The 25,606-nt window shown below is 43.5% G+C and overlaps 1 protein-coding gene across 1 annotated transcript; it reads left to right on the top strand.

The window, feature by feature from the left end:
• Positions 1-919: 919 nt before the first annotated feature.
• pwp2h (PWP2 small subunit processome component) lies at positions 920-25,438 on the top strand. The gene is made up of 21 exons (XM_030353356.1): positions 920-1,101; positions 1,417-1,529; positions 1,852-1,946; positions 2,778-2,877; positions 3,845-3,988; positions 9,137-9,272; positions 10,029-10,258; positions 10,619-10,762; positions 10,999-11,069; positions 11,344-11,480; positions 11,937-12,085; positions 12,676-12,823; positions 13,279-13,429; positions 14,298-14,478; positions 14,840-14,987; positions 15,579-15,687; positions 16,220-16,285; positions 21,609-21,827; positions 22,113-22,263; positions 22,897-22,971; positions 25,121-25,438. Exons 1-21 carry the CDS (start codon positions 1,084-1,086, stop codon positions 25,311-25,313), a joined length of 2,778 nt encoding a protein of 925 aa, XP_030209216.1. The 5' UTR covers positions 920-1,083; the 3' UTR covers positions 25,314-25,438.
• Positions 25,439-25,606: the final 168 nt, after the last annotated feature.

The following is a 25,606-nucleotide window of genomic DNA, read 5'->3' as shown; positions in this document are numbered from 1 at the left end:
TTTTATTATTCAATATTAATTATACCAATAGTACGGTAATGTTCAATCTTGCTTGTGAAAAGTAATCCCCCGATTCCTATTATGGATTGTCCGCCGATTTGAGCAGGAATACGCTGAACAACAGCCCGTCATCCTGTTTGTGCTGCTGTTGCTGCTCCCGGTTGACCAATCCAAGATGGCGGCCGTATTTCTCGCGTCCCAGCAGCCAATGCTCCGTCTATCTATAAGATGTCTATGGTTTCACCAAGCATGCATCGGAGGTGGCTCGAGTGTGCTTGCAATCGCTATAAATCCCAGGATGCATTTCGCACTCGCAGCAGTAGGCTACGATGGCGGACAATATGGAGAAGACGCACAACTGTAGCTTAAGTTACTCTTAACTTATATATATATTTATATAATATAATAATAATAATATAAGATAATATATAAATATATATAAAGTTGTGTGTGTATAGCTTATACACATGACAGGACACGCATACTTTTTCAATTTTTATTCATTCAGAATATTTACATACTATTTGAAAATGAAAGAGGATGGGATTTTGTTTTATATCATTTGTTTATATTGTTCAGTAGTATATGCCTAAATGAGGCCGTAGCACAGTTAACGGACGAGCAGAGGTGGTGACGTCATCGAGTCCGCTGCTGTTCCAATCGCAGGTAGGCCTACGTACTCGCGTGCTCGCAAGTATGTGCTTGAAGTACGGACTTGCCAAGTACGTGCTTGCAAGTCATCGAGTCCGTAGTACGCGTGCTAGGAATTGAGAAACGGCCTAACCCGCGGGTGCCCATTCTCCTCTGGTAGAAGGCGGTCCAGTGGATCTCTCCTTCCGCGCCACCAGAGGGCGGTCCAGAGGTTGTCTCCCTCCCCGCCACCAGAGGGCGGTTGTGTGGATCTCTGCCTCCGGAAGTCAACACTGTCAACCTGGACACGTGTGGGACTGGAGTCGGCTGCATCCGACGTGCTTATGGAAGAGTAAAGAATACACTTCCCATGTTCTTCATTCAATTGTATTAGGAAATATTACCAGCTTACTCTAAATGCGTGTATAAAGGTATAGGAACTGCTTTATAAAAATGAAGTTTGCTTACAGGGTAAGTAATACACCAGTGCTATTACTTATTGCCACTGTCTTATTTTTTTCAACTTATTATCACCTACTTTATTTTACATTATTATTATTTATTATTGTGAACTATGCTTCTACTTATTTTTACACATCTTTATTTACCTTATATTGTATGGTTGCGGCTGTTGAGGAACCAAGCCTAATAGTAATAGTACAAATAGATGTAATAAAAGTAATTCCGATTCTGATGCAGATTCCAAGCCAGCCTCAGTGTGGACTGTCCATATTTCAGTCAGAACCTAGAATAAGATAATAAAACCAAGCTGTATCCCAATTGCAGTTCTCCAATCTTTATGGAGCAGTTTATCGCCAGGGCAACTTGAGTTTCTCCAAAGATGGGAACAATGTCATCAGCCCGATCGGAAACCGCGTCTCCGTTTTCGATCTGAAAAAGTAAGTTCGGGTCACTTTCCTGTTCATATGCTCTAATTTTCCATAAAGTGAACCTAGTATTGATCATAAGCAATGCAAACAAACATGGACTTCACCGCAACTGTTTTGATGTTTGTGTCATCTGCTTGTGTGTATTTTTGTTTGTTAATCTGTACATGCATGTGTTTCATGAATGGATGTGTGTGTGGCTGCGCACGCTCACCTGCAAACGCACCTGTGTGTATTACTATGGGTTCTATTGTGAATGTCTCCCCCATAGATGTGTGTGTGCACATATGAAAAGGACGCACTGATGAAGGGTGTTCTTCTCTTCCCTCTCTAGTAACTCATCTGAAACCCTGCCGTTCTCCACTGTGAAGAACATCACCTGTGTGGGTCTCTCCCCGGACGGCGGCCTGGCCATCGTGGTGGACGAAGGTGAGAAACACCACACAACCTCTAGTCCAATACACTTATAATAAATGGACTTGAAATGAGTAGTGGAATCTGATCAGTAGAATCGTGGAGATGTGTGTGTGTGCTTGTGCTTTATTTTTGTACATTTGTGTTGTTATGCAAGCTCACCGCATTCAGACCTTTCTGTGTTACTATAATAATAATAATAATTAGAGCTGTCAGTTAAACGCGTTATTAACGGCGTTAACGCAAACCAATTTTAACGGCGTCAAAAAGTATATATATATTTTTTTTTTCTTTGGCTCAAAACATAGAAGCAGTAGCCTGACTGCTATTTTCAAATGACATTTGTTCAAAGCAGTAATTTAATTGCACTATAGGCTCTTTTTTTGTATCGTCCTGTTTTGATCAGTATATGCCAAAAAATAATTTGCACAAGGCAAGCCGATGCACTTCACCATGCTGATAAGATAATTAAAATGAGAAGAATTCTGGGACAAAAAAATCAAGGGATATTTGGCATAGAAAAATAATTTGCGATTAAACGCGATTAATCGTGAGTTAACTATGACATTAATACGATTAAATATTTGAATCGCTTGACAGCTCTAATACATTTAATTTAGAGGCGCCTTTCAAGACACCCAAGTCCAATGTGTACTATGGGTCCTTGCGTTAATGTCTCCCCTATGTGTGATGCTTGTGTGTGTATTTTGTTTGTATATCTGTGTGCATTGGTTTTATGAATGGATGTGTGTGTGTGTGTGTGTGTGTGTGTGTGTGTTCATATCTGTATATGCACAATCGTGGCTCATTATGGGACTGCAAATGTCTGACTGTGTGTGTGTGCAGATGGCGCAGCGCAGATCATCAGTCTCATCACCAGAGCAGTCCTCCAACATTTCCACTTCCACAAACCTGTCAGCAGCATTCGCTTCTCACCCGACGGCAGGTAAAATGCCAATAATTTCATTACTTATGCCCCCTTTCCACTGATAGTATCAACTCAATTCGCTTTGACTCGGCCCGCCTTTTTTTGCGTTTCGATCACCAAAATTAGGTACCTGGTACCTGGCAGGGCTTTGACTCCGAACTTCGTTATTCGAATATAATTCGAATATCAAAAAATAAATCAAAATTCAAACGAATATTAGGCAGCCCTTAATATTCAAACCTGTAATGGCCAGGCCAAGAGGCAGTGAATGAAGTATTGATTAGACAGCGATTTATTAGAAACCTAATAAACCGTTGGAACACGCAAGACCGGTAACCATAGCAATGCTGTAAACAAACCTCATGAAGCCCAATCCAGGTCTTACTGAAGGCATCTAATGGTCAAAATATTATTCATAAATATTCTAATATTAATAAACAAACAAACTTTGAATATGATTTTTGGGCAAAGTCAAAGCCCTAGTACCTGGTACTTTTTTTAGACTCAACTCTGTCGAGACCGGATCTGATACTTTTGTGTGACGTAAACAGGCTGCTGGCCACTGATTGGCCAGAGTGACGCCACTGGACGAATAATTTTGGGCGAGTTGAGCTGGTACTGTCGGTGGAAAGGGGGCAATCCATACCTAATAACCGATCACCTCCTAGCCAATAAGTTCTCGGCTCATCCTGAGGAGCCTCAGCCTGCAAATAGGCCGGGCCAATATGGAAGTTGGCTCATAAACCCATATCACGAAATCCTACTTTATTACAAATACACAGTTTTTAAGACTTTAGGTGTAAACATTACTTATCAACATACCATTATGGTATGACTTGGCATCGCCGTCATATCTGTCAAATAAAACAGAACAAAAAGTTTGATAAACTAAGTGAAATATCCGCTCCAGGAAAGGGAGACGGACAAGTGATGAGCGACACGATTAGAGCGTTAAGATGTGGCTGTTGGCTTCCTCCTTTGACAGGAAGTTGGTGGTGACCAAGGAGAATGTTGCTTTGCTGTACCACGCGCCAGGCAAGCACCGGGAATACAACGCCCTGGTGCTGGACAAGACATACTATGGCCCCTACGACGAGACCACCTGCATCGACTGGACCACCGACTCCAAGTGAGTTGACCCCAAAAACGCCGGTTCACACCGCGGTTTGATTTCTCTTGAAATGTTTTCCCCTGTCCGACAGGCAGGGTATGATGTTTTACTGTTTACATCACATTCAATACATATTGTCGATAGAGAGGTTCTAGAATCTCCACTAGACATACCTTCTAGCGTCTTGACTAGGGATACCTTCTAGAATCTTGAATAGAAATACCTTCTAGAATCTTGACGAGAGCTAGGTTCTAGAATCTTGACGAGAGCCTTGTGTATATTGTGTTTTTATGTTTTTATGTGTACCTGACTGCAAGACAAGTTTCCCTTTTTGGGACAATTTGTTATTGGACTTCTGTGCTAGTCATGGATTATCCATAACGAACACCATGTTCAAACATAAGGGTACTCATAAGTGTACCTGGTACCAGAGTACCCTAGGTCGAAGATCGATGATCGATTTCGTGATCGTGTCATCTGATCTGAGACCGCATGTTTTGGACACTCGGGTTAAGAGAGGGGCGGAACTGTCAACCGACCACCATCTGGTGGTGAGTTGGATCAGGGAATGGGGGAAATTTCCGGATAGACCTGGTAAGCCCAAACGAGTAGTGCGGGTGAATTGGGAACGTCTGGAGGAGGCCCCCGTCCTAGGTATCTTCAACTCACACCTCCGGCGGAGTTTTTCTGGCATTCCTGTGGAGGTTGGGGGCATTGAGCCGGAGTGGGCGGTGTTCAAAGCCTCCATTGCTGAAGCTGCGGTGGCTAGCTGTGGCCTCAGTGTCTTGGTTCCTCAAGGGGCGGTAACCCTCGGAAACCGTGGTGGACACCGGTGGTCAGGGAAGCCGTCCGATTGAAGAAGGAGGCCTTCCGGGATATGATATCCTGGAGGACTCCTGACTCGGTTGCAGGGTACCGACAGGCTCGAAGGGCTGCAGCTGCTGCCGTGTCGGAGGCTAAGCAGCGGGTGTGGGAGAAGTTCGGAGAAGGACTTTCGGTCGGCACCAAAGTGTTTCTGGAAGACTATCCGGCACCTCAGGAGGGGGAAACGGGGAACCATCCAAGCTGTGTACAGTAAGGATGGGACTCTGTTGACTTCAACTGAGGAGGTTGTCGGAGGTTGGAAGGAACACTTTGAGGAACTCCTGAATCCGAATAACACGCCCTCTATGTTGGAGGCAGAGCTCGAGGTTGTTGGTGTTTCGTCGTCAATTTCCCTGGTGGACGTCACTGAGGTAGTCAAACATCTCCGCAGTGGCAGAGCCCCAGGGATTGATGAGACCCAGCCAGAAATGCTAAAGGCTCTGGGTGTTGAGGGGCTGTCATGGTTGACGCGCCTATTCAACATCGCGTGGGAGTCGGGTACAGTGCCAAAGGAGTGGCAAACCGGGGTGGTGGTTCCGCTGTTCAAAAAGGGGGACCAGAGAGTGTGTGCCAATTACCGGGGTATCACACTTCTCAGCCTCCCTGGTAAAGTCTACTCCAAGGTGCTGGAAAGGAGGGTTTGGCCGATCGTCGAACCTCAGATTGAAGAGGAACAATGCGGTTTTCTCCCCGGACGTGGAACTACGGACCAGCTCTTCACTCTTGCAAGGATCCTGGAGGGGGCCTGGGAGTATGCCCATCTTTTCTACATGTGTTTTGTGGATCTGGAGAAGGCGTATGACCGGGTCCCCTGGGAGAAACTGTGGGAGATGCTGCGGGAGTATGGGGTAAGGGGGTCTCTCCTCAGGGCCATCCAATCTCTGTACTCCCAAAGCGAGAGCTTTGGGAGTCCTGTTTGTTATATACATGGACAGGATATCGAGGCGTAGTCGTGGTGGGGAGGGGTTGCAGTTCGGTGGTCTGAGGATCTCGTCACTGCTTTTTGCAGATGATGTGGTCCTCATTGGATCATCGGCCTGTGACCTCCAGCACTCACTGGATCGGCTGGCGGCCGAGTGTGAAGCGGCTGGGATGAGGATCAGCACCGCTAAATCTGAGGCCATGACTCTTAGCAGGAAACCGGTGGATTGCTTACTCCGGGTAGAAAATGAGTCCTTAGCCAAAGTGAAGGAGTTCAAGTACCTCGGGGTCTTGTTCACGAGTGAGGGTACTATGGAGCGTGAGATTGGCCGGAGAATCGGAGCAGCGGGGGCGGTATTGCGTTGGCTTTACCGCACCGTTGTTACGAAAAGAGAGCTGAGCCGCAAGGCAAAGCTCTCGATCTACCGGTCGATCTTCGTTCCTATCCTCACCTATGGTCATGAGGGTTGGGTGATGACCGAAAGGACGAGATCGCGGGTACAAGCGGCCCCTTGGGAGGTGTTTCAGGCACGTCCAGTGGGGAGGAGACCTCGGGGAAGACCCAGGACTAGGTGGAGAGATTATATCTCAACACTGGCCTGGGAATGCCTCGGGATCCCCCCGTCAGAGCTGGTCAATGTGGCCCGGGAAAGGGAAGTCTGGGGCCCCCTGCTTGAGCTGCTCCCCCCGCGGGACAATAAAGTTAAACTGAACTGAACTGAACTGAAGCTAGGTTCTATGAATCTTGACTAGAGCTAGGTTCTAGAATCTTGACTAGAGCTAGGTTCTAGAATCTTGACGAGAGCTAGGTTCTAGGATCTTGACGAGAGCTAGGTTCTAGGATCTTGACGAGAGCTAGGTTCTAGGATCTTGACGAGAGCTAGGTTCTAGGATCTTGACGAGAGCTAGGTTCTAGGATCTTGACGTGAGCTAGGTTCTAGGATCTTGACGAGAGCTAGGTTCTAGAATCTTGACGAGAGCTAGGTTCTAGAATCTTGACTAGAGCGAGGTTCTAGAATCTTGACGAGAGCTAGGTTCTAGGATCTTGACGAGAGCTAGGTTCTAGGATCTTGACGAGAGCTAGGTTCTAGGATCTTGACGAGAGCTAGGTTCTAGGATCTTGACGAGAGCTAGGTTCTAAAATCTTGACGAGAGCTAGGTTCTAAAATCTTGACTAGAGCTAGGTTCTAGAATCTTGACTTGAGCTAGGTTCTAGGATCTTGATGAGAGCTAGGTTCTAAAATCTTGACTAGAGCTAGGTTCTAGAATGCAACAACGAATCGATAAAAATAGATTACTAAAAGCGTTGGCAACGAATTTGGTCATCGATTCGTTGAGTCACGTGATTGATATGTCACTCGTGTGCGCGGCACTGTTTACAGCCAGCCACCAACAGGTTGGTTCATGGTTCATGCACGTCCGCAGCGAGCTTTAGTGTGAGCGACCATAGCTTTTATTTTGGTCATATCTTAACACTGGACTGTAGCCCTATATAAAAGTTAAAAAAAAAGTAGCAAACATTGTAAAATTTGGTGTGTTAAGGTCGGCTCAGTAGTATGATTGATGTGTTCAAATGCAACACACAAAAAAATAAATTTGAGATTTTGGCGAAAACGTGTTTTCCCAGCAATATAAAACAGATAGTAAAGATGGAATTAAGATCTGTTTAACGTCCTATCTTGAGCTATGATCATTTTATCAGCAATCAAAGTAATAATACAAGTTCTATTTCAACAAAATAATAGAAAAGTATCAATAGTGGTATCAATAAAGACTTGGATCGTTAAGGAGTCTCGAAAATGGTGTCCATTTCAATAAATATTTACGATCTCCGGACATCTGAGAGAAATTAAGATGATTAAATTTCTTTTTAACCGCTAGTATTTACCGGTTAAAGATCTTATCGGTTAACCGGTTAACCATGGACATCCCTTATATACTGTGTGTGTGTGTATGTATGTATGAGGGCTTTGACTCCGAACTTCGTTATTCGAATATAATTAGAATATCAAAAAATAAATCAAAATTCGAACGAATATTAGGCAGCCCTTAATATTCCAACCTGTTATGGGCAGGCCAAGAGGGAGAGACGTCAGAGAACCCGACGCAGTCCATTCATAACATTGTAATGACCACGGAAGAGGCAGTGAACGAAGTATTGATTAGACAGCGATTTATTAGAAACCTAATAAACCGTTGAAACACGCAAGACCGGTAACCATAGCAATGCCGGTAAACAAACCTCGCAAAGTCCAATCCAGGTCTTACTGAGGGCATTTAATGGTCAAAATATTATTAATAAATATTCTAATATATCGGAATATTAACATTAATAACAAACTTCGAATAGGATTTTTGGGCAAAAGTCAAATCCCTAGTATGTATGTATGTATGTATGTATTTGTGTGTGTGTGTATGTATATATATATATATATGTATATATTAGAGCTGTCAGTTAAACGCGTTATTAACGGCGTTAACGCAAACCAAATTTAACGGCGTTAAAAAAATTATCGCGCGATTAACGTAATTATTTTATTCAAAAAAAATTTTTTTTTTTTTGGCTCAAAACAAAGAAGCAGTAGCCTGACTGCTATGTTCAAATGACATTTGTTCAAAGCAGTCGTTTATTTGCACTACAGGCTCTTTTTTTGTATCGTCCTGTTTTGATCAGTACATGCCAATGTTGTTATCAATAGAAAATCATTTGCACAAGGCAAGCCGATGCACTTCATCATGTTGATAAGAGAATTAAAATGAGAAGAATTATGGGACAAAAAAATCAAGGGATATTTAGCATAGAAAAATAATTTGCGATTAATAATAGTTAACTATGACATTAATGCGATTAATCGCGATTAAATATTTTATTCGCTTGACAGCACTAATATACATTGTATGTTTTTTTTGTGTTATCCCAGTTATGTTTTTTTATCATTTAATATTACTTTTAATAGTTTCGGGACGTTGGAGCATAACCTGGTGTTTTTACACTGAATAAAGATGCGGCAATTACAAATGTTTCTTTTTTTATCAAATTAATCGAAAAAATAATCTACAGATTAATCAATTATTAAAATAAGCGTTAGTTGCAGCCCTACTCCTGGCTATGTAGCCAATTAGGTGATGTACAATCACATTGCGGCGCCAGTGATACTGAATGAGGTTATAGCTTTTTTGACTACACTAAAACACAGCAGGGGGGAATTCGAACCGCCCCTCATACAACTTTTTAAGCTGACTTTGAGTTGTATGATATCAATGTGCTTTTTGTCATCCTTCCGACAAGCGATGCGACGGGTGTGTAGCATCGTACATCTCTTGCTGTCGCCCACCGTTTTGATGGATATGTTAACCATGTGGCGTGTATGTTCCCGGCAGGTGTTTTGCGGTGGGCAGCAAGGACATGTCCACCTGGGTGTTTGGAGCCGAGCGCTGGGCCAACCTCATCTACTACTCACTGGGCGGCCACAAGGACCTGGTGGTGGGCTGCTTCTTCGAGAAGGAAAGCCTGGACGTAAGACGGCCGCAGCCCCATCAATTGTCTTTTTGTGATGGGTTTTGGCACGTTTTGGATTGCCTTTATCCTGTCCTCGCTAAGCGACCTGCCGTCCGGCGTGATGATGTGGCCCAGAAATTTTACCTTTTGCAATAGAAACTGTAGTTTAGCTACACTGGCCTTTTGGCCTTGACTGGCTAAGAACTGTAGTAATACAATAGTTTCCTGTTCGCACACGTCGGAGTCAGGGGAACAAACCAGGAGGTCGTTGACGTATTGAATCAACGTACTTCCTCCTGGTAGGACTAAATGAGCCAAATTGTCGTGCAGCGCTGCGGAAAAAACAGCCGGTGATTCACAATACACTTGTGGTATCCTAGTCCATGCATATGGTTTACCATTAAACTGAAAAGCAAACCAAAATTGGCTCGCTGGATCCACCGGTATGCAAAAGAAAGTGTTTGCAAAGTTGACCACTGAGAACCATTTACTATTCCCAGGTACCTGTGTTGATAGTGTGTGAGGATCAGGAACAATGGGTGTTCTAATTTCATAAAGAAAAACGTAACAACATGTGGATTCTCCATCACAAGGGCCGCACACACCCACAGTACCACCTTCAAATCCCTAACGGCCGCTGTCTCATGCTGTAGTCCCCAAATATATTGTGTATTTATTATTAGAACAATTCCTACCGGCCCCTAAACCACGGTGCAGGTTTGCAATGGTGTGCAACCCAGACACAGCTCTGAAAGGTTTGTGTTTGTGTTCCAGCTGTACACGGTGAGCCAGGACGGAGCGCTGTGTGTGTGGGAGAGCGACACAGAGCCCAGCGGCCTGGTCCTCACGAAGAAGGTGGCAGAGAAGGAGGAGGAGAAGGAGTCTTCGTTGGAGGAGGGCGAGGAAGCGGAGGAGGGCGGGAGCAGGGCCCAGGTCATCAGGGGGAAAGCGGACAGCCCCAAAGACTCTGAGATCAACAATGTCCGCTACCTGCAGAAGAGCAAGTAAGGAGAGATGACCGGCCGCACCTCCATTAAACACCACTTTTGGCTCGAGAGAAATATAGCAGAATTGATGGTTGTCGTCATGGTTACAAACATTAACGTGAACTGGGAAACACCGTCAAGTTAAAGATTTGGTGATTGAGACTTCTTTAAACACTTAACACGTTGACATTTGTCATATAACTTTAACTGGACAAGTGTGTGTGTGTGTGTCCTAAAGATGCAAAACTAGCACCATCTTCACCATTCTTTCGGTGTCATCACAAACTTTTAGGGTGAACCGGCACGCAATCAAACATAGTGCGCGTTATCAAAGCTGTGGAGGTCTCCAGTCCGAAAATCCTCCTCTGTCTCTTCCAGGCATTTCTTCAACAAGGAGGGCGAGTTCAACAACCTGACCTGCGCCTCCTTCCACAAGGACACGCACATCCTGGTCACCGGCTTCGCCTCCGGGGTCTTCCACCTCCACGAGCTCCCAGAGTTTAACCTCATCCACTCCCTCAGGTACGCACACCCAGGATACACACGCACAAACAACCTCAATAAGTTATGAATGAATATCCACTTTAGAAAAGTGTCACAGATTTTGAAAAGTTGGATACAGAATTCTTTGTTCCAGGTATTCTTTGTTTGAATAATTAAATGTGTTGAGGATTAACTGTGTGTGTGTGTGTGTGTGTGTGTGTGTGTGTGTGTGTGTGTGTGTGTGTGTGTGTGTTTGTGTTTGCTCGCTCGCTCAGTATTTCAGACCAGAGGATATCCTCGGTGGTGATGAACTGCTCTGGGGACTGGATCGGCTTTGGCTGCTCGGGTATGATGACATGACTTACCATCGCAGATCTCACTTTATAGAATCACTGTAGTGGTTCTGCAGTGTGTGTGCATGTTGAGAGCTGACGTGTGTGGGATGTAACGCTTGTGTGTATTTTGTTTGTTAATCTGTATTTGCATGTGTTTTATGAATGGAAGTGTGTTTGTGCATATCTGTACAGTATATGCAAATGTGTGTCTCATGGGTCTGTGCTAATGTCTCTCCTCTGTGTGTGTATGTGTGTGTGTGTGTGTGTGTGTGTGTCTGTGTGTAGGGATGGGCCAGCTGCTGGTGTGGGAGTGGCAGAGTGAGTCGTACGTTTTCAAGCAGCAGGGTCACTTCAACAACATGGCCTCCCTGGCCTACTCCCCTGATGGACAGTACATTGTAACCGGCGGCGACGACGGCAAGGTCAGCCCTGTCTCTGTAGTAACCATGTAACCTAGCGTATTTGTAACACAATTGTGCTCACCTGCCAAAGGTCTTAGTTGAACTTGTCGAATGTGTTTCTTGTGTCGAGTGTGTGTTGGAGCGTTTTAGCTGGTTGACTGTGTAAGTGTGTTGAATCTGTTAACTGGTTGAACTGTTAGCGTGTTGTGTCTGTTAGCATGCTAGCCTGTTGGATCTCTGAGCGCGATGCGTCCATTAGTGTGCTAGCCTGTTGGATCTGTTGGCACATTGCGTCCGTTAGCGTGCTAGCCTATTGTTTCTCTGAGCGTGATGCGTCCGTTAGCGTGGCAGCCTTTAGGATCCGTTGGCACATTGTTTCTGTTAGCATTCTAGCCTGTTGGGTCTCTGACCGCGTTGCGTCTGATAGCATGCTAGACTGTTGGGTCTCTGAGCGCTGTGTTCCCGTTGCGTCTCCAGGTGAAGGTGTGGAACACCAACAGCGGCCTGTGCTTCGTTACGTTCACGGAGCACACCAGCAGCATCACCCATGTCACCTTCACCTCCAGCGGGTTCGTCATCGTCAGCGCGTCCCTGGATGGCACGGTGCGGGCATACGACCTCCACAGGTGACGGACATAGTGTGTGTGTGTGTGTGTGTGTGTGTGTGTGTGTGTGTGTGTGTGTGTGTGTGTGTGTGTGTGTGTGTGTGTGTGTGTGTGTGTGTGTGTGTGTGTGTGTGTGTGATGTACAAATATCACAACAAACACTTTCTTTGGTATGAATGGCTATGGTTAAGGAATCAGAATCAGAATCTCTGGATTATTGAATGAGAGGATTTGAGGCACCAGAATGTAATAAATAGTGAGGAAAAGTAGAGGTGAATGCTAGTTTTGCTTTAGTCAACGAAAAATATAAGATGTTGGTTTTGTCAATACTACTAGGTACTTATACTATATTGACTGAGTTAAATATAATTGCATTACAAAAAAGTGTCTAAAAAAATAAGACTAAAATGCTCAAACTTTTAGTCGACTGAAACTTGACTAGACTGAAAAGAGTAAGAACGTGACGAAAAACTAATAAACTAAAATGACAGCTTGACACAAAGACTAGACTCAAACTAAATTTAAAACAGGCCGCCAAAAACAACATTGGTGAATGCTGAAGTGGATGTATAAGCTCTCTCGGTTACGATGGCGTCTCTCTGCGTGCACAGGTACCGCAACTTCCGCACGTTCACCTCGCCGCGCCCCGTGCAGTTCTCCTCCCTGGCCGTCGATTTCAGCGGTGAGCTGGTGAGCGCCGGAGCCCAGGACTCCTTCGAGATCTTCATCTGGTCCATGCAGACGGGAAGGCTGCTGGAGGTGAGCCCCTGGTCTCAGGGAAGGCCGTGCGCTGTGGTCAAATGTGTGCGATGGGAGGAACCCTGCTCTGTGCAATGTATTAAAGTCCTGCAATTGGTGGACCTTGCATTATGAGGACATTGCAATGTGAAATAATCAATGCGGGGGCCGTGCAATGGGATTATCAGAAGCGTATAATTGTCTATGCAGCAAAACACAAACATTTCAGTTTACAAGAAAGTGTTTTATTGAATATACCATTATTCATGATGAAATGTGTTCGAACAGCTTGCATGTTTCATTGAAGCTCCTGATTTTCATCAAAATGAAGGAAATGCCTCGGGTTATTAAACTAGATTTGGTGAAGTTTAGTTGGTTACAGTCAGGTCAAGGATCTAGGGAGGAAACAATGCATTTTGGGACTTCCCATAGAAGTCTCCATAAGGCTCTCTGACCGTACGTGTGCCTGTCGTCAGGTGCTGGCGGGCCATGCGGGGCCGGTCAGCAGCCTGTGTTTCAGTCCGGTCCAGTCCATCCTGGCCAGCGCTTCCTGGGACAAGACGGTCCGCATCTGGGACATGATTGACAGCTGGCAGACCAAGGAGACGCTGCCACTCCCCGCCGACGGTACCGTGCACCCCTCCAGATAGCATCGGATCACACCTGGTTCAGATCCATTTCAGATCTAGTTCAGATTATTTTAGATGTAGTTCGGATTATTAAAAATGTAGTTCCGATTATTTTAGGTCAAATTCCGATTATTTTAGATCGAATTCAGATTAATTAAAATTTAGTTCCGATTATTTAGAACAAGTTCAGATAACGTAAATTCGGATTAAATCTAGTTCAGATAACGTCTAGGTCAGATAACATGTAGTTCAGATTACATCTAGTTCAGATCTATTTCGGATTATTTTAGATCTCGTTCAGATTATTTTAGATCTAGTTCAGGTTGTACTAGATCTAACATTTCGGATGAAATCATGGTTAGATTATTCAAAATCCAGTCTAGATTAGATCAATTTCAGAATATTAAAATCTTGTCCAGATTAAATCTCATTCGGATTACCCCTTTACAAACTATATCCAGGTCAAATTAGATGTAGTTCAGATAACACTTTGTTCATATTAAATCTAGTTTACATTAGATTATATCTAATAGATAAACTATAGTTCAGAATAAATATAGTTCCTATTTAATCAAGTTTATATTCGATTTGTATGTACTCTAGTCTATAATCGATTAGAGCCCATGGATCGTCGCATTAGGTTAAAAACAGAATCAAATGCGCTTCTACTCACTTTTTGACTTTTAAGAAATGTCCAAACATTAAAAAGGTGCTTACGCTATTAACTCTTAAAAATATCTGTTTTAGATTGAACATGTTTTATGTTTTTATTTTAACTCATCTTCCTCTTTCAATTTCCTACAATTGAATGGGTGCCGGCTACACTTTGTTCCAATAACATGAGCGTGATCTGGTATGGTCCCCAGGTCTGGCCGTCTCCTACCGACCCGACGGACAGGAGCTGGCTGTGGCCACTCTGGACGGGGAGATCTCCTTCTGGGTACCCCAGGACGCCACGCAGACGGGCTCCATCGCCGGGCGTCACGACCTGGTGATGGGCCGCAAGGAGTCGGAGAAGATCACTGCCAAGCAGTCGGCCAAGGGCAAGTGAGTCCCCGCCCACAAGAGATCTTTCTGATTGGCCGCAACTGGTGCAGAGTGACTTGTCATCGTAACTCGCTGATGTTTTTTTTATTTGAAAGCCATTTACAGCGTTCTGTCCTTCATGTCGTTTACAACATTTTGTCTTTTGCTGCGTTCTGTGTCTTGTTTGAAGGTAGTTAACAGCATTCTGTGTCTAGTCTCAAAGTGGTTTAAGGAGTTCTTTGTCTAGTCTCAAAGTGGTTTAAGGTGTCCTGTGTCTAGTCACTAAGTAGTTTACAGCGTTCTCTGTCTAGTCTCAAAGCTGTTTAAAGTGTCCTCTGTCTAGTATAAAAGTGGTTTACGGCGTTTTACCTCCTGTTTGAAGGTCGTTTACGGCTTTGTGCTACTCTGCGGACGGGGCGTCCATCTTGGCAGGCGGTCAGTCCAGGTTTGTGTGCATCTACAACGTCAAGGAGCAGATCCTCATGAAGAAGTTCGAGGTCTCCTGCAACCTGTCGTTTGACGCCATGGAGGTACCGTACCGTCTGTTTGACTTTTGCTATTTACTCGCATTTTCTGACTGTTAATGTCTGGTCCATTAATATACGGTATTACCGTCTTATCTTATCGGTTCAACTAAACATGATCAATACACATTTCTCTTCTTACGTAGACTGCCAGCGTTTTTCTCATCTCCTCAAATGATTTAATTCATTAAGTGAGACCACCTATTGATGAATTTTTTCTTTACTTCTGACACAATTTGCTGGGGCTCTGCCCGCCACAGTAGGTCTAGTCTGAGGGTCTGAAGTGGTGCCATGTCTTAATGAAGCTAATGTAACGGGTTGTGAAGTGGTGTCACGTCTGAATGAAGCTAATGGGAACGGGTTGTGAAGTGATATGACGTCTGAATGGAGCTAATGGGATCGGGTTTTGTAGTGGTGTCACAACTGAATGAAGACCTGCTGATGAACATGTTGTGAATTGGTGTCACGTCTGAATCAGGCTAATGTGAACGGGTTGTGAAATGCTGTCACGTCTGAATGAAGCTAATGTGAACGGGTTGTGAAGTGATGTCGCATCTGAATGAAGCCCTGCTGATCTAAACTGGTTGTCTTCTCCAGGAGTTCCTGGACCGGCGGAAGATGACAGAGTTCGGCAGTCTGGCTCTGGTGGACGAGGGCGCAGGGGACGGAGACGGAGTTCAGCTCAGCCTACCTGGCGTCAGGAAAGGTGAGAGGCTGGCCCAGGGTCTCAAGTACCAACCCCCATGTCGCTCAGTTCAAAATAACTAAAATCTGAACATCAGATTTTGTACTTCAATGATCGCGGGGAAAGTGTACCCTCAGAAGTGCCCTACTCAGAGGTATAAACTTCATAAAAAAAGAGAATAGAAATTTGCGAAAACATTGTAATAAAAATGTGCATAGTTATAGAAAAATAGGCATCCACAGAAATTAACTCAAAATATAACTTAAAACTCTTAACTATAATTCAGATGCTGGGATATTGCACAATCAAGATTTCTGATTTGAAGCACTGTTTTATTTGCATGGAACACTGCAATATAAATTATAATAATATAGTCAGTTATATTCGTCGAATGATGTCCAACATTCATTGCCTGTTTGTTTGTTATATGCATGGGGGATGTTTAAATCATCCTGTGTTTGTGTAAACTGGTGGGATTTAGACGCATGACTATTGTCTGTCTCTCTCTCACTCTATTTATCTCTGTCTCTCTCCCTCTCTCTTCTCTCTCTAGGAGATATGAGCTCCAGACACTTCAAGCCGGAGATCAGGGTCAGCTCTCTGCGGTTCTCCCCGACTGGTGAGTAATGGTTGTGACATCACAAATGGCAGTGCCCCCCGGGATGTGTGATGGTTGATGCTCACAGCCTACCCAGTGGACTGGGCCCACTCTGTCCAATCAATCAACAACTGGTCAGATTCTACCCAGCATGCATCTGAGGGATACTCCCACTTGTGAGGTCACAATTAGGTTGATCGTTAAAGGGGTGATATCATGCTTTTTCAACTTTTCCCTTTGCTTAAGACTGTTATAAGAGGCATTTTTTTTTGTTTTATGTCTGGTAAACTTATCTCAGGGTGTCCGCGCAGTAGTAAAAGGTAGTAAAAAATAAAATGTAAAATTGACTTGGTAGTACATTTTTCACCACCACCTCAATATAAAATGAGTTTCCATTTTTTTGTTTACATGTTTTAACTTCATCTAGCCTAAAAAATACAATATACGGTGCTAACAGGACCTGAACTGAGTAGCCGTTAGAGTTGACGTCGCTGGTTGCTATAGCGACGCCCGTGTTACACCGAATTCTGCGACCCACCGAAAAGTGTGACCCCAGGGGGCGCTGTTGCATATTTACTGCAATATGCACGAGTTTGAAGCGTAGACAGGCATGACAAAAGCATACATAAAACATAAGATCTCCCCCATACCAATTACCTTTTTATTAAAGGTGCTTAATAAATACATTTGATTGATTTGATAGGCATTTTACAGACCCATACAATGGATAGGGCGTTTAGTAGGGTCCTTCACCGTTGCTTCTTTACCCATAAAAAGCTACAGCCATGGTTAAATTCCGCTGATTTACCTTTGAGCATTTCCTATTATAGGCTACTGTGTAAAATGCTGTTTAGAATTAATGTTTGTATCAAGAAAAGAAAGACCCACCGGAGATCTTATGATCTTATATTTTGTTATAATGCACACGTGCTTGTTGCAGAAAATGTGCAACTGCGCCCCCTGGGGCCACACTTTTCGGTGGGTCGCAGAATTCGGTGTAACACCAGCAACATTTTCCGCCTTTTCCCCTCAGGGTTCTGTACGGCTGAGTTTATATTCCTATGAGAGAATGGGTAAATGCAAGTTTTCGCAAACATGGGTTGACGACACGACATTTCAAGACCCATGATGGGAAATGACCGAGAAGCTTTTTGCTCGTTGTGCAAAAAACGATCAATGTGACATGGAACGGCATTAAAGCGATTAAATCACACAACGCTTCAAGCATTCACCAGCAGCGGCTTTGTGCGAAGGGGGAGCAGCTCTCTATTAGAGGTCTATGCGGGACACAATATTCACTCCCGCTCCCGCCTTGTACAGTGCTGCTCCCACTGCTGCTGCTCCCACCCGCACCTGCAAAGAGCTGTAATTTTAAGTCCCGCTCCCGCCCGCATCTATGATATTATATCCCGCTCCCGCCCGCAAATGCCCGCAAGGATGGATATTTACTTTCTGTCTCAGGAAAGGCCTGTCCATTGGCTTGGAAAAAACGAGCGCGCACATAATTCATTAGGCTACCAGTATTGGTAACTAATAGGGGTGTAACGGTACACAACAGTCACGGTTCGGTACGTACCTCGGTTTTGAAGTCACGGTTGAAGTTATGGTGAAAAAACTGATTGCTTGACAGAACGAACATAAGTTTAATTAGTAACGAATTAACAGTTTTAGCTGTCAGTATGAAACATACAAATAAAATGTGTAACAAATATAAAAAAAATACTGCTGCAATTCTCCAATAACCCTAACATAAAATTAATGAAAAATCCAGTGTTAATGCTCAGTCTAGGCTCTTTAAGCTGGTATGTAAACAAAGAGTATGTAAACTTTAAGGGTTTAAAGAAAATATTCCTGCAGCTCTCTAAAGCTCTGAAGTTCTCATAAATATAAATATCAATCATTCAATAAAAGTGCAACTGCAGCCTTAACTTAAATTACAGCTTATGTATTTTATAATCTATTGGTGTTTTCATTGCCTCTCGTAGGTCAGAGGCAATGAAAACACCAATAGACCTGGCGATGGCATTTGTCCGTTCTGAATTCCCAGACAGGTGTAGGGGTTGATTAAATAGTGTAGGGAGCTGGGTTTGAACGGTTTGAACAACTTTTTTTCATTTCGCAGCGGTGACAGTAACACCTGGATGGTGCTGTCACGTTAAAATTGTACCGGGGCGAACATTTTGTGCACGTTCGAAGTGTTTCCATTTGCATAGACGATCGCTGTTGAACAATGTCTGCACACAGCTTTCGACTTGTCCACTCGTCTTTCCCCATTGTGATAATTAACCTGGAATCCAAAGTTCTCCCACACTTGGGATTTAAATGACAGGGGGGCATCTTCAAGCTCCGGTTTTCTGTTGTCGCTCGCCATGCAGTTCGCTCTCAGTTCGCTAGTAGACATCAATCCACACACAGTCGCGATCGCGCTCTGCTACTGCTACTACGCGGAGTTTTCGCACGTGCGAGCCGAGCCTAATAAGTCTAAACGGTCCGGGGGGAACTCCGACTTCAAGTTTTAAGTTCCGCACCGCAAAACAAGCCTTTACATTCGCCATATTAACGCTATGTACGCCACATTTACGGACCGCGGTACACCTCTGTAACCGCACCGAAGTGCCTGTACCGTGACAGTTCGGTTCAAATACGTGTACCGTTACACCCCTAGTAACTAATTTATTGGTAAGCCTGCATGTTTTCAACCATACAAAACATTAAATAGGCCTCAGTATGGAGTCAGTTTCCTGCCATAATTCAAACCTGAAAAACAAAGTTTCAAAGGCTTGTAAGTCTGGGTTTGAAAACTCAACACCTTGTAATAAAGGTTTTGCAACAATGAAAAAAGAGATTATAACCTGAAAAAAAAATAAAAATAAAATTCAAACATCTGTAAACATGATTTTGTGTTCTATTTTATCTTCTTCATCATTTTCACCAACACATTTTCAAAGTTCAAACAATTTCACCAGCGCATTTGCAGAGTTTCAAATCTGGCACTGTTCTAACAGTGTATTTCATTGTTGCCCGGTTTTGAAACCTTGTAAATGGGATTCTGCAAACAGGTGTTCATACATTGAGAAATACGTTTTGAAAGGTTGAATATTTAGTTTTAAAAACTTGTAAAGGTGTACGTTAACGACATTACAACGTATTTTTTCAGAACTGACTTTTCAGCACCGACTTTTCAGAGATTTGACCACACAGGCGCAAGCTTTGAGTCACGTGAATATTGGCAGTGTTCTGACGCCACTCGTTTTGAAACTCCTAACAGTCGAATCTGAAAACGTTCCTGGGGGCCGGACCATTTAGCTCTAAACCTATTGGTTGCTCTCGGCTGACGTACATTCCAATCACATGTGCCGTTCACCGGGCTGTGCGTGATTGACAGTGCTCTGCCGATGACACAAATAACAAGTGACTTTCGCGGTTGATTTTGATTTCCATTTTCTGGAACCATGGCTGTTTCCCAAAGTGAAGGCTGCAGCCTTGCTAGGACGCGTCCTTGCTAGTCGCGTCCTATGGAGATGAGACTCTGGTTCCAGAAAATGGAAATCAAAATCAACCGCGAAATCAACCCGTTGTTATTCATGTCATCGGCAGAGCACTGTCAATCACGAACAGCCCGGTGAACGGCACATGTGATTGGAATGTACGTAAGACGAGAGCAACCAATAGTTTTAGAGCTAAATGGTCCCGCCCCCAGGAACGTTTTCAGATTCGACTGTCAGGAGTTTCAAAACGAGTGGCGTCAGAACACTGCCAATATTCACGTGACTCAAAGCTTGCGCTCAAATCTCTGAAAAGTCAGTTCTGAAAAAATACGTTGCAATGTCGTAAACGTACACCTTTACAAGTTTTTAAAACTAAATATTCAACCTTTCAAAACGTATTTCTCAATGTATGAACACCTGTTTGCAGAATCCCATTTACAAGGTTTCAAAACCGGGCAACAATGAAATACACCGTTAGAACAGTGCCAGATTTGAAACTCTGCAAATGCGCTGGTGAAATTGTTTGAACTTTGAAAATGTGTTGCTGAAAATGATGAAGAAGATAAAATAGAACACAAAATCATGTTTACAGATGTTTGAATTTTAGTTTTATTTTTTTTCAGGTTATAATCTATTTTTTCAGTGTTGCAAAACCTTTTTTACAAGGTGTTGAGTTTTCAAACCCAGACTTACAAGCCTTTGAAACTTTTTTTTTCAGGTTTGAATTATGGCAGGAAACTGACTCCATACCTCAGTAACTGAAACACGAAACAGTCACATATTAAAAAAATAAAAACTCTGCAGGTCAGTACCAGCACGTCTAAATGAAAAATGAAAGGTAAAAGAATCAGCTGCTGCTTCGACCATGAAGTAAAAGTTGTTGGAAAAGTAGGTTTGCTTATTGATGAGGGCTTCATGATAATTAGTATATTTTACTTTACCCTCATATTTGATTTGCGGGAGTGCAGTGTATCATCCCGCACCCGCAAATGCACCTCTATCATCCCGCCCGCCCCCGCAATGAGCTTTAATTTTTGTCCTGCGCTGCACTATTTTGCGTTGCGTCCCACGGGATTGAAGACCTCTACTCTCTATGTCGTTGTTTTGCGGTGCTAGCAGCAGCAGCACTAGGGCTACAGGGATCGCGGCAGTGTCACATTTATACCTTATAGTAAGTGGTGCTTTGCATACCCTCCGCCCCGCTGCTTGATGTCGTGTTGGTAGTAAGAAATATTGTGGAGGTAGTAAAAAAGGTAGTAAATTCATCTCTATGATTCCTGCATATACCCTGATATCTGCTAGTCAAATCTAAGTCAGAGCCAGGGGGAGTATTTGCGCCCACCGAGAACGCCCCTCGTTAAGTGCGTGAAACAGCTTGTTTGCTCTCAAACTATTCTTCCGTAACAGTGTGACGTCACTCAGACTGTGCAGTGGGCGTTGCTAAAGTGCAGGAGTCGGGCCTCCCAGCTACCTGCAATGTTTACAACTTCTCGGGGGGTACGAATTTGCTAACACATGTGCAATGCGTTCGACCAATCACAGCAGACTGGACTACTTGGGAGGGGGGCCTTAAGCGACTTGATACAAAACAGAAAGCTTTTGAAAGATGCTGAAATGTTTTTTCAGAAATGAACAGTATGAGAATAATAAGGGGTATTTCTAACATACAGGCATGTAACCCTACTCTAGTTTTACCCCCAAATGCATTTATTTACCATAAAGAAAGCATGATATGATATGTAGAAAACAAGATCTATAATTGCTGGTAACGACATATCGACCAAAAAACGGATGCTCTTCAAAGACGGGATTAAGTGTGAGTTCTTGCGTGAAGACCTTTTGACCTGGGCCACCAGGTCGCAGCTGGGCTGCCACGACGACGGAGGGCCTGCTGGTCTACTCTCTGGATGGCTCGATGATCTTCGACCCCTACGACCTGGACCTGGACGTGACCCCCGCCAGCGTGCGCCGCCAGCTGCGGCTCAAGGAGTGGACGTCGGCCATCGTGCTGGCGTTCCGTCTCAACGAGCACGCCCTCACGCAGGAGGTCCTGGAGACGGTCCCGCACAAAGAGAGTGAGTCCCCGCCTAATAGAGCATCGGCCCAAGGACTCAAACCTGCTCCGAGCCTAAACCCCAGCACTGTAACCCCTCGCACCCTGACCCCTCTCACCCTGACACTTGACCCTCAAACCCTCCTACCCCTAACCCCAATGTCCTAGAATCCTCCTAACCCATTCAACTTGAACCCTTCCACTCTAACTGTAGTTATTTAAAATAAATGAATGATTTGGTAGCAGATCATCTTACCCATGTGTGCACTAACATGTTTGTGTCTGCGCCCGTATGTGTTTCTGTTAGTCCCCGTGGTGTGTGGGTCGCTCCCCGACGTGTACGTGGAAAAGCTGCTGTTCTTCCTGGCGGGCTGTCTGGAGAAGTCTGCCCACCTGCAGTTCTACCTGAGCTGGGCCCAGAACTTGCTGCTGTTGCACGGACAGAAGCTCAAGAACAGGTGACCTTTCACCCTTAAGAGAAGCACTAGCTTGGGGCTACATGACATCATATCGCCGGCATATAGTAATTGAGCCAGCATATATCATGTAGCCATCATATTCCCAGAATGTAGCCACATTACCATCACAGAGCAACTTGGCAATATAAAGCCACTAAGCCTCACATAGCTATTAAATAGCCAATGTATACCAATTTATAGTCCTACAGGCTTCATGTAACAATTTAGCATCGTAATCGACTAAGCATCTTATAGCCAGTTGGCATTATATAGCCATCACGTAACAACTTATTATCAAATAGCCATCACATAGCAACTTAACATATAGGAACTTACTATAATGTAGCCAGCACTATGCCATCATATTGTAACTTAGCATCCTATAATACAGATGGTACTATTTTTTTAATCTCAGAGGGGAAACTTGGTTGTCTCAGCAGAAAGTACCATGATAAAATAAATGTGCATATAGTATATACAGTATGTGTGTAATGTGTTTACAATATTGTGTAAACACATTGAGACTTATAGAACTATAAAGTAATATAAAGTATTAATTTATTGGGCCTGGACTAACTAGTGGGCTAACAGCTAGTTGGCTAACTCTTGTGTCTCTTTTCTCTCTTCTTCCAGATCGGGAGCCATCCTGCCCACCATCCAGTCCTTACAGAAGAGTCTACAGAGACATTTTGAAAGTCTCTCCAAGCTGTAAGCCTTCAACCCACAACCAACTTTACTTTCTCACAACCCACCCCTAGAATTTCCTTAAAGCCACCTATGCCCCTCTGTCAGTTAAACGTATACTATCGTAACATGGCATAGTCAAGAGTCTTAATGTAATATCTTGGTTTATATAAACAGGCTTATATTAGTAAAGCTTAGCAGTTTAAATTTGAAAGGGTTAAACAAATGTGTTCTGCATCTGGAAATTAGAATGTCTTGGTAGACATGGGCTGCAAAGTGTCTGTTGTAGCTCCTTCAGTGCCTCCTATTGGCCCCTAGGTGGAGCGCCATCCTCACTCAGAGTAATTGCTGTATGCCAGGGGTTCAACTACTAGTTTCTTATGAGGGACAGATTAGTCAACAATAAATTAGAGGGGTGGCTACATTTTAATGTTAATTATCCATAGCATTTATATGGTATCGTGAAAAGACACTAATGTATCAATGTTGTCATCAACAATGCGTGAATTAATTTATTATAAAATTCATCAATGATGAATGGCTGTGCTGAAGCACTGCAGAGGTACACTTGGCCGCGTTTATTTTCTTAACATCAGTTACTTGAAATTACTTATTTGACCTGGCAGGAACTGCAACGTTAGACTCTGTAGTGGATCACTTATAAGAGAGGAATGAGGATTTGCTTTGATGGCGTTCATATGCGAGAGGCTGGACTCAAGTATATGCCAAACCTAGATCCTAGGTTTGTTTTGATGTGCAGCCTATGGAAGTAAATCTGTGTCATTGGATTTTTAAAATAAAAAGCCATTGAATTTTTAGCACTGAATATTTATGCATTGAAGTAAAGTATCTGGATTTTTTTGCCTCTGAATTTAACTCTTAAAATATTCAATAAATCATTTTCAGCTTTATTTTTCAATGTTAAAAAATTCAAAATCACATATTCAACGTTAAAAAATTAAAGTTATATATTTTCAACGTCCCCAAATTCAACATGCCAAAGTCAGCTGCAAAATTCAATGTAAGAAATTCAGCGTTAACATCGGGGAACCCAAGGAAGAGCAATCGATCCTAGATGCTAGATCGCGGTAAATCAAGGAGAGCGAGGGGATTTTACAGAGAATTCTGCGACCAACTGAAAAGTGTGACCCCAGGGGGAGCTGTTGCACATTTTCTGCAACTTGAACGAGTTTGAAGCGTTGACAGGAATGAAGTCGTTCATGTGCAGAAACATGCAGGAGTTTAAGAGTTTAAAAGTCATCGATCACTCAAATTGGGGGTATTCGTTTTGTGACACTGGCCGCACGATAAGTGGCTGGAGTAAAACGGTTGATATGACTCTGTGGTGGCATAACAAGAGCGCAAAGAGCCAACACTATTCCGCACCGAGTGGCATGATACAGATATGATGACAAATTAAAAGCAGGTTGCTGTCGGGCGCTTCTTCCCGAGGCACGCCGTGCCTCTTGTTATTAAATGTGCTGAATAAATACATTTTATTTTATTTTGTTTTCATTTTACAGGCCGATACAATGGATAGGGCGTTTGGTAAGGTCCACCACCGTTGTTTCTCTCCCCATAAAAAGCTGCTGTCAGTGTTTAATGACGTTGATTGGGGGCGATGCGAAGGGCCACAGTCTCCTGACGCAGTCAAGATACCCTTACGTAGTCATCTAACGGCATTGTGTAAAAAATAATCTCCCCTCAGCTGACAGATCTCATGGAAGTTTGCGTAAGGGGCGGTGCTGTACACTCGATGCTGCAGTCAGGAGGTTTATCAGTGACATACCGCTGTCCGTTGTGCTCTAAAACTCGCCACTGACTTTTGTACAGAGCAGGCTTTGATAGATGCGGGCAGCCATGCCCTGCACTCAACCCAGATCGGCACTTTAAGAATAAACATGGATTCTAGATAAAGATAGGCATAGCTACAGAATATATATAAGTATAATTGCGAGTGAAATGTAACTCAATTGCTCTGCCTACAAATGTTCAAAGAGACTTCAAAGTTCATGTTGACACACAATAGTTGGTTGTCAGGCGTGGCATAATGGCAACATAATTAATTAGAACAAAATGAAGGTACAGACGGTCAAAGTTGTTTAATAAATACTGCTGGATGGATGGTACATTTCCGTCGGCCGTTGACAATGTTTTTGTTGTCTCTTTTCAGATGCGAGTGGAACATTTACACAATCCGTTACGCAGTGGCCCTGTCGAAACAGAGAGGACTGAAGCGAAGCGCAGAACAGCTGGAGGAGGGGGAGGAGGTGGAGGAGGAGGAGGAGGAGGAAGTGGTGGAGGATGAGGATTTGTTTGAAGGGATGAGCCAGGCCTCTATGGAAAACACCGTCATGGTTATGTAAAAGGCTGGGTCCAATCTCGAGTCATCTTCATTCCTTTGCGATGCCTGATTTGAAAAAAAATGCTTTGTTGGACTGTTGAAAGTTATTGTAAATGTTTTTTATTAAAGAGATTGTATAAAAGGGTATGTTCAAATGTGTGGATTTTAATGGTAGTATTTGAAAGGAAATTGATTTAGAATTGTATATATCAACATATAATTATATTATTTTAGAACCTTATTTGAAATGGTAAATATAAAAAAAAAGTTAACATAATAAACTCAAGAACAATAGGTTTCCACCATGGACCTATA

Source organism: Gadus morhua, chromosome 4 (assembly GCF_902167405.1).
Source record: "Gadus morhua chromosome 4, gadMor3.0, whole genome shotgun sequence".
Classification (NCBI taxonomy): domain Eukaryota; kingdom Metazoa; phylum Chordata; class Actinopteri; order Gadiformes; family Gadidae; genus Gadus; species Gadus morhua.
The sequence above is the reverse complement of the archived record's forward strand: the minus strand, read 5'-3'. Positions and strand labels throughout refer to the sequence as shown.

Bases quoted from the DNA above. Each gene is read 5' to 3' on its own strand.
- pwp2h (XM_030353356.1), top strand. The intron at 11,481-11,936 runs GTCAGCCCTGTC...TTGCGTCTCCAG, and splicing joins CCGGCGGCGACGACGGCAAG to GTGAAGGTGTGGAACACCAA. The intron at 14,479-14,839 runs GTGAGTCCCCGC...TCCTGTTTGAAG, and splicing joins AAGCAGTCGGCCAAGGGCAA to GTCGTTTACGGCTTTGTGCT.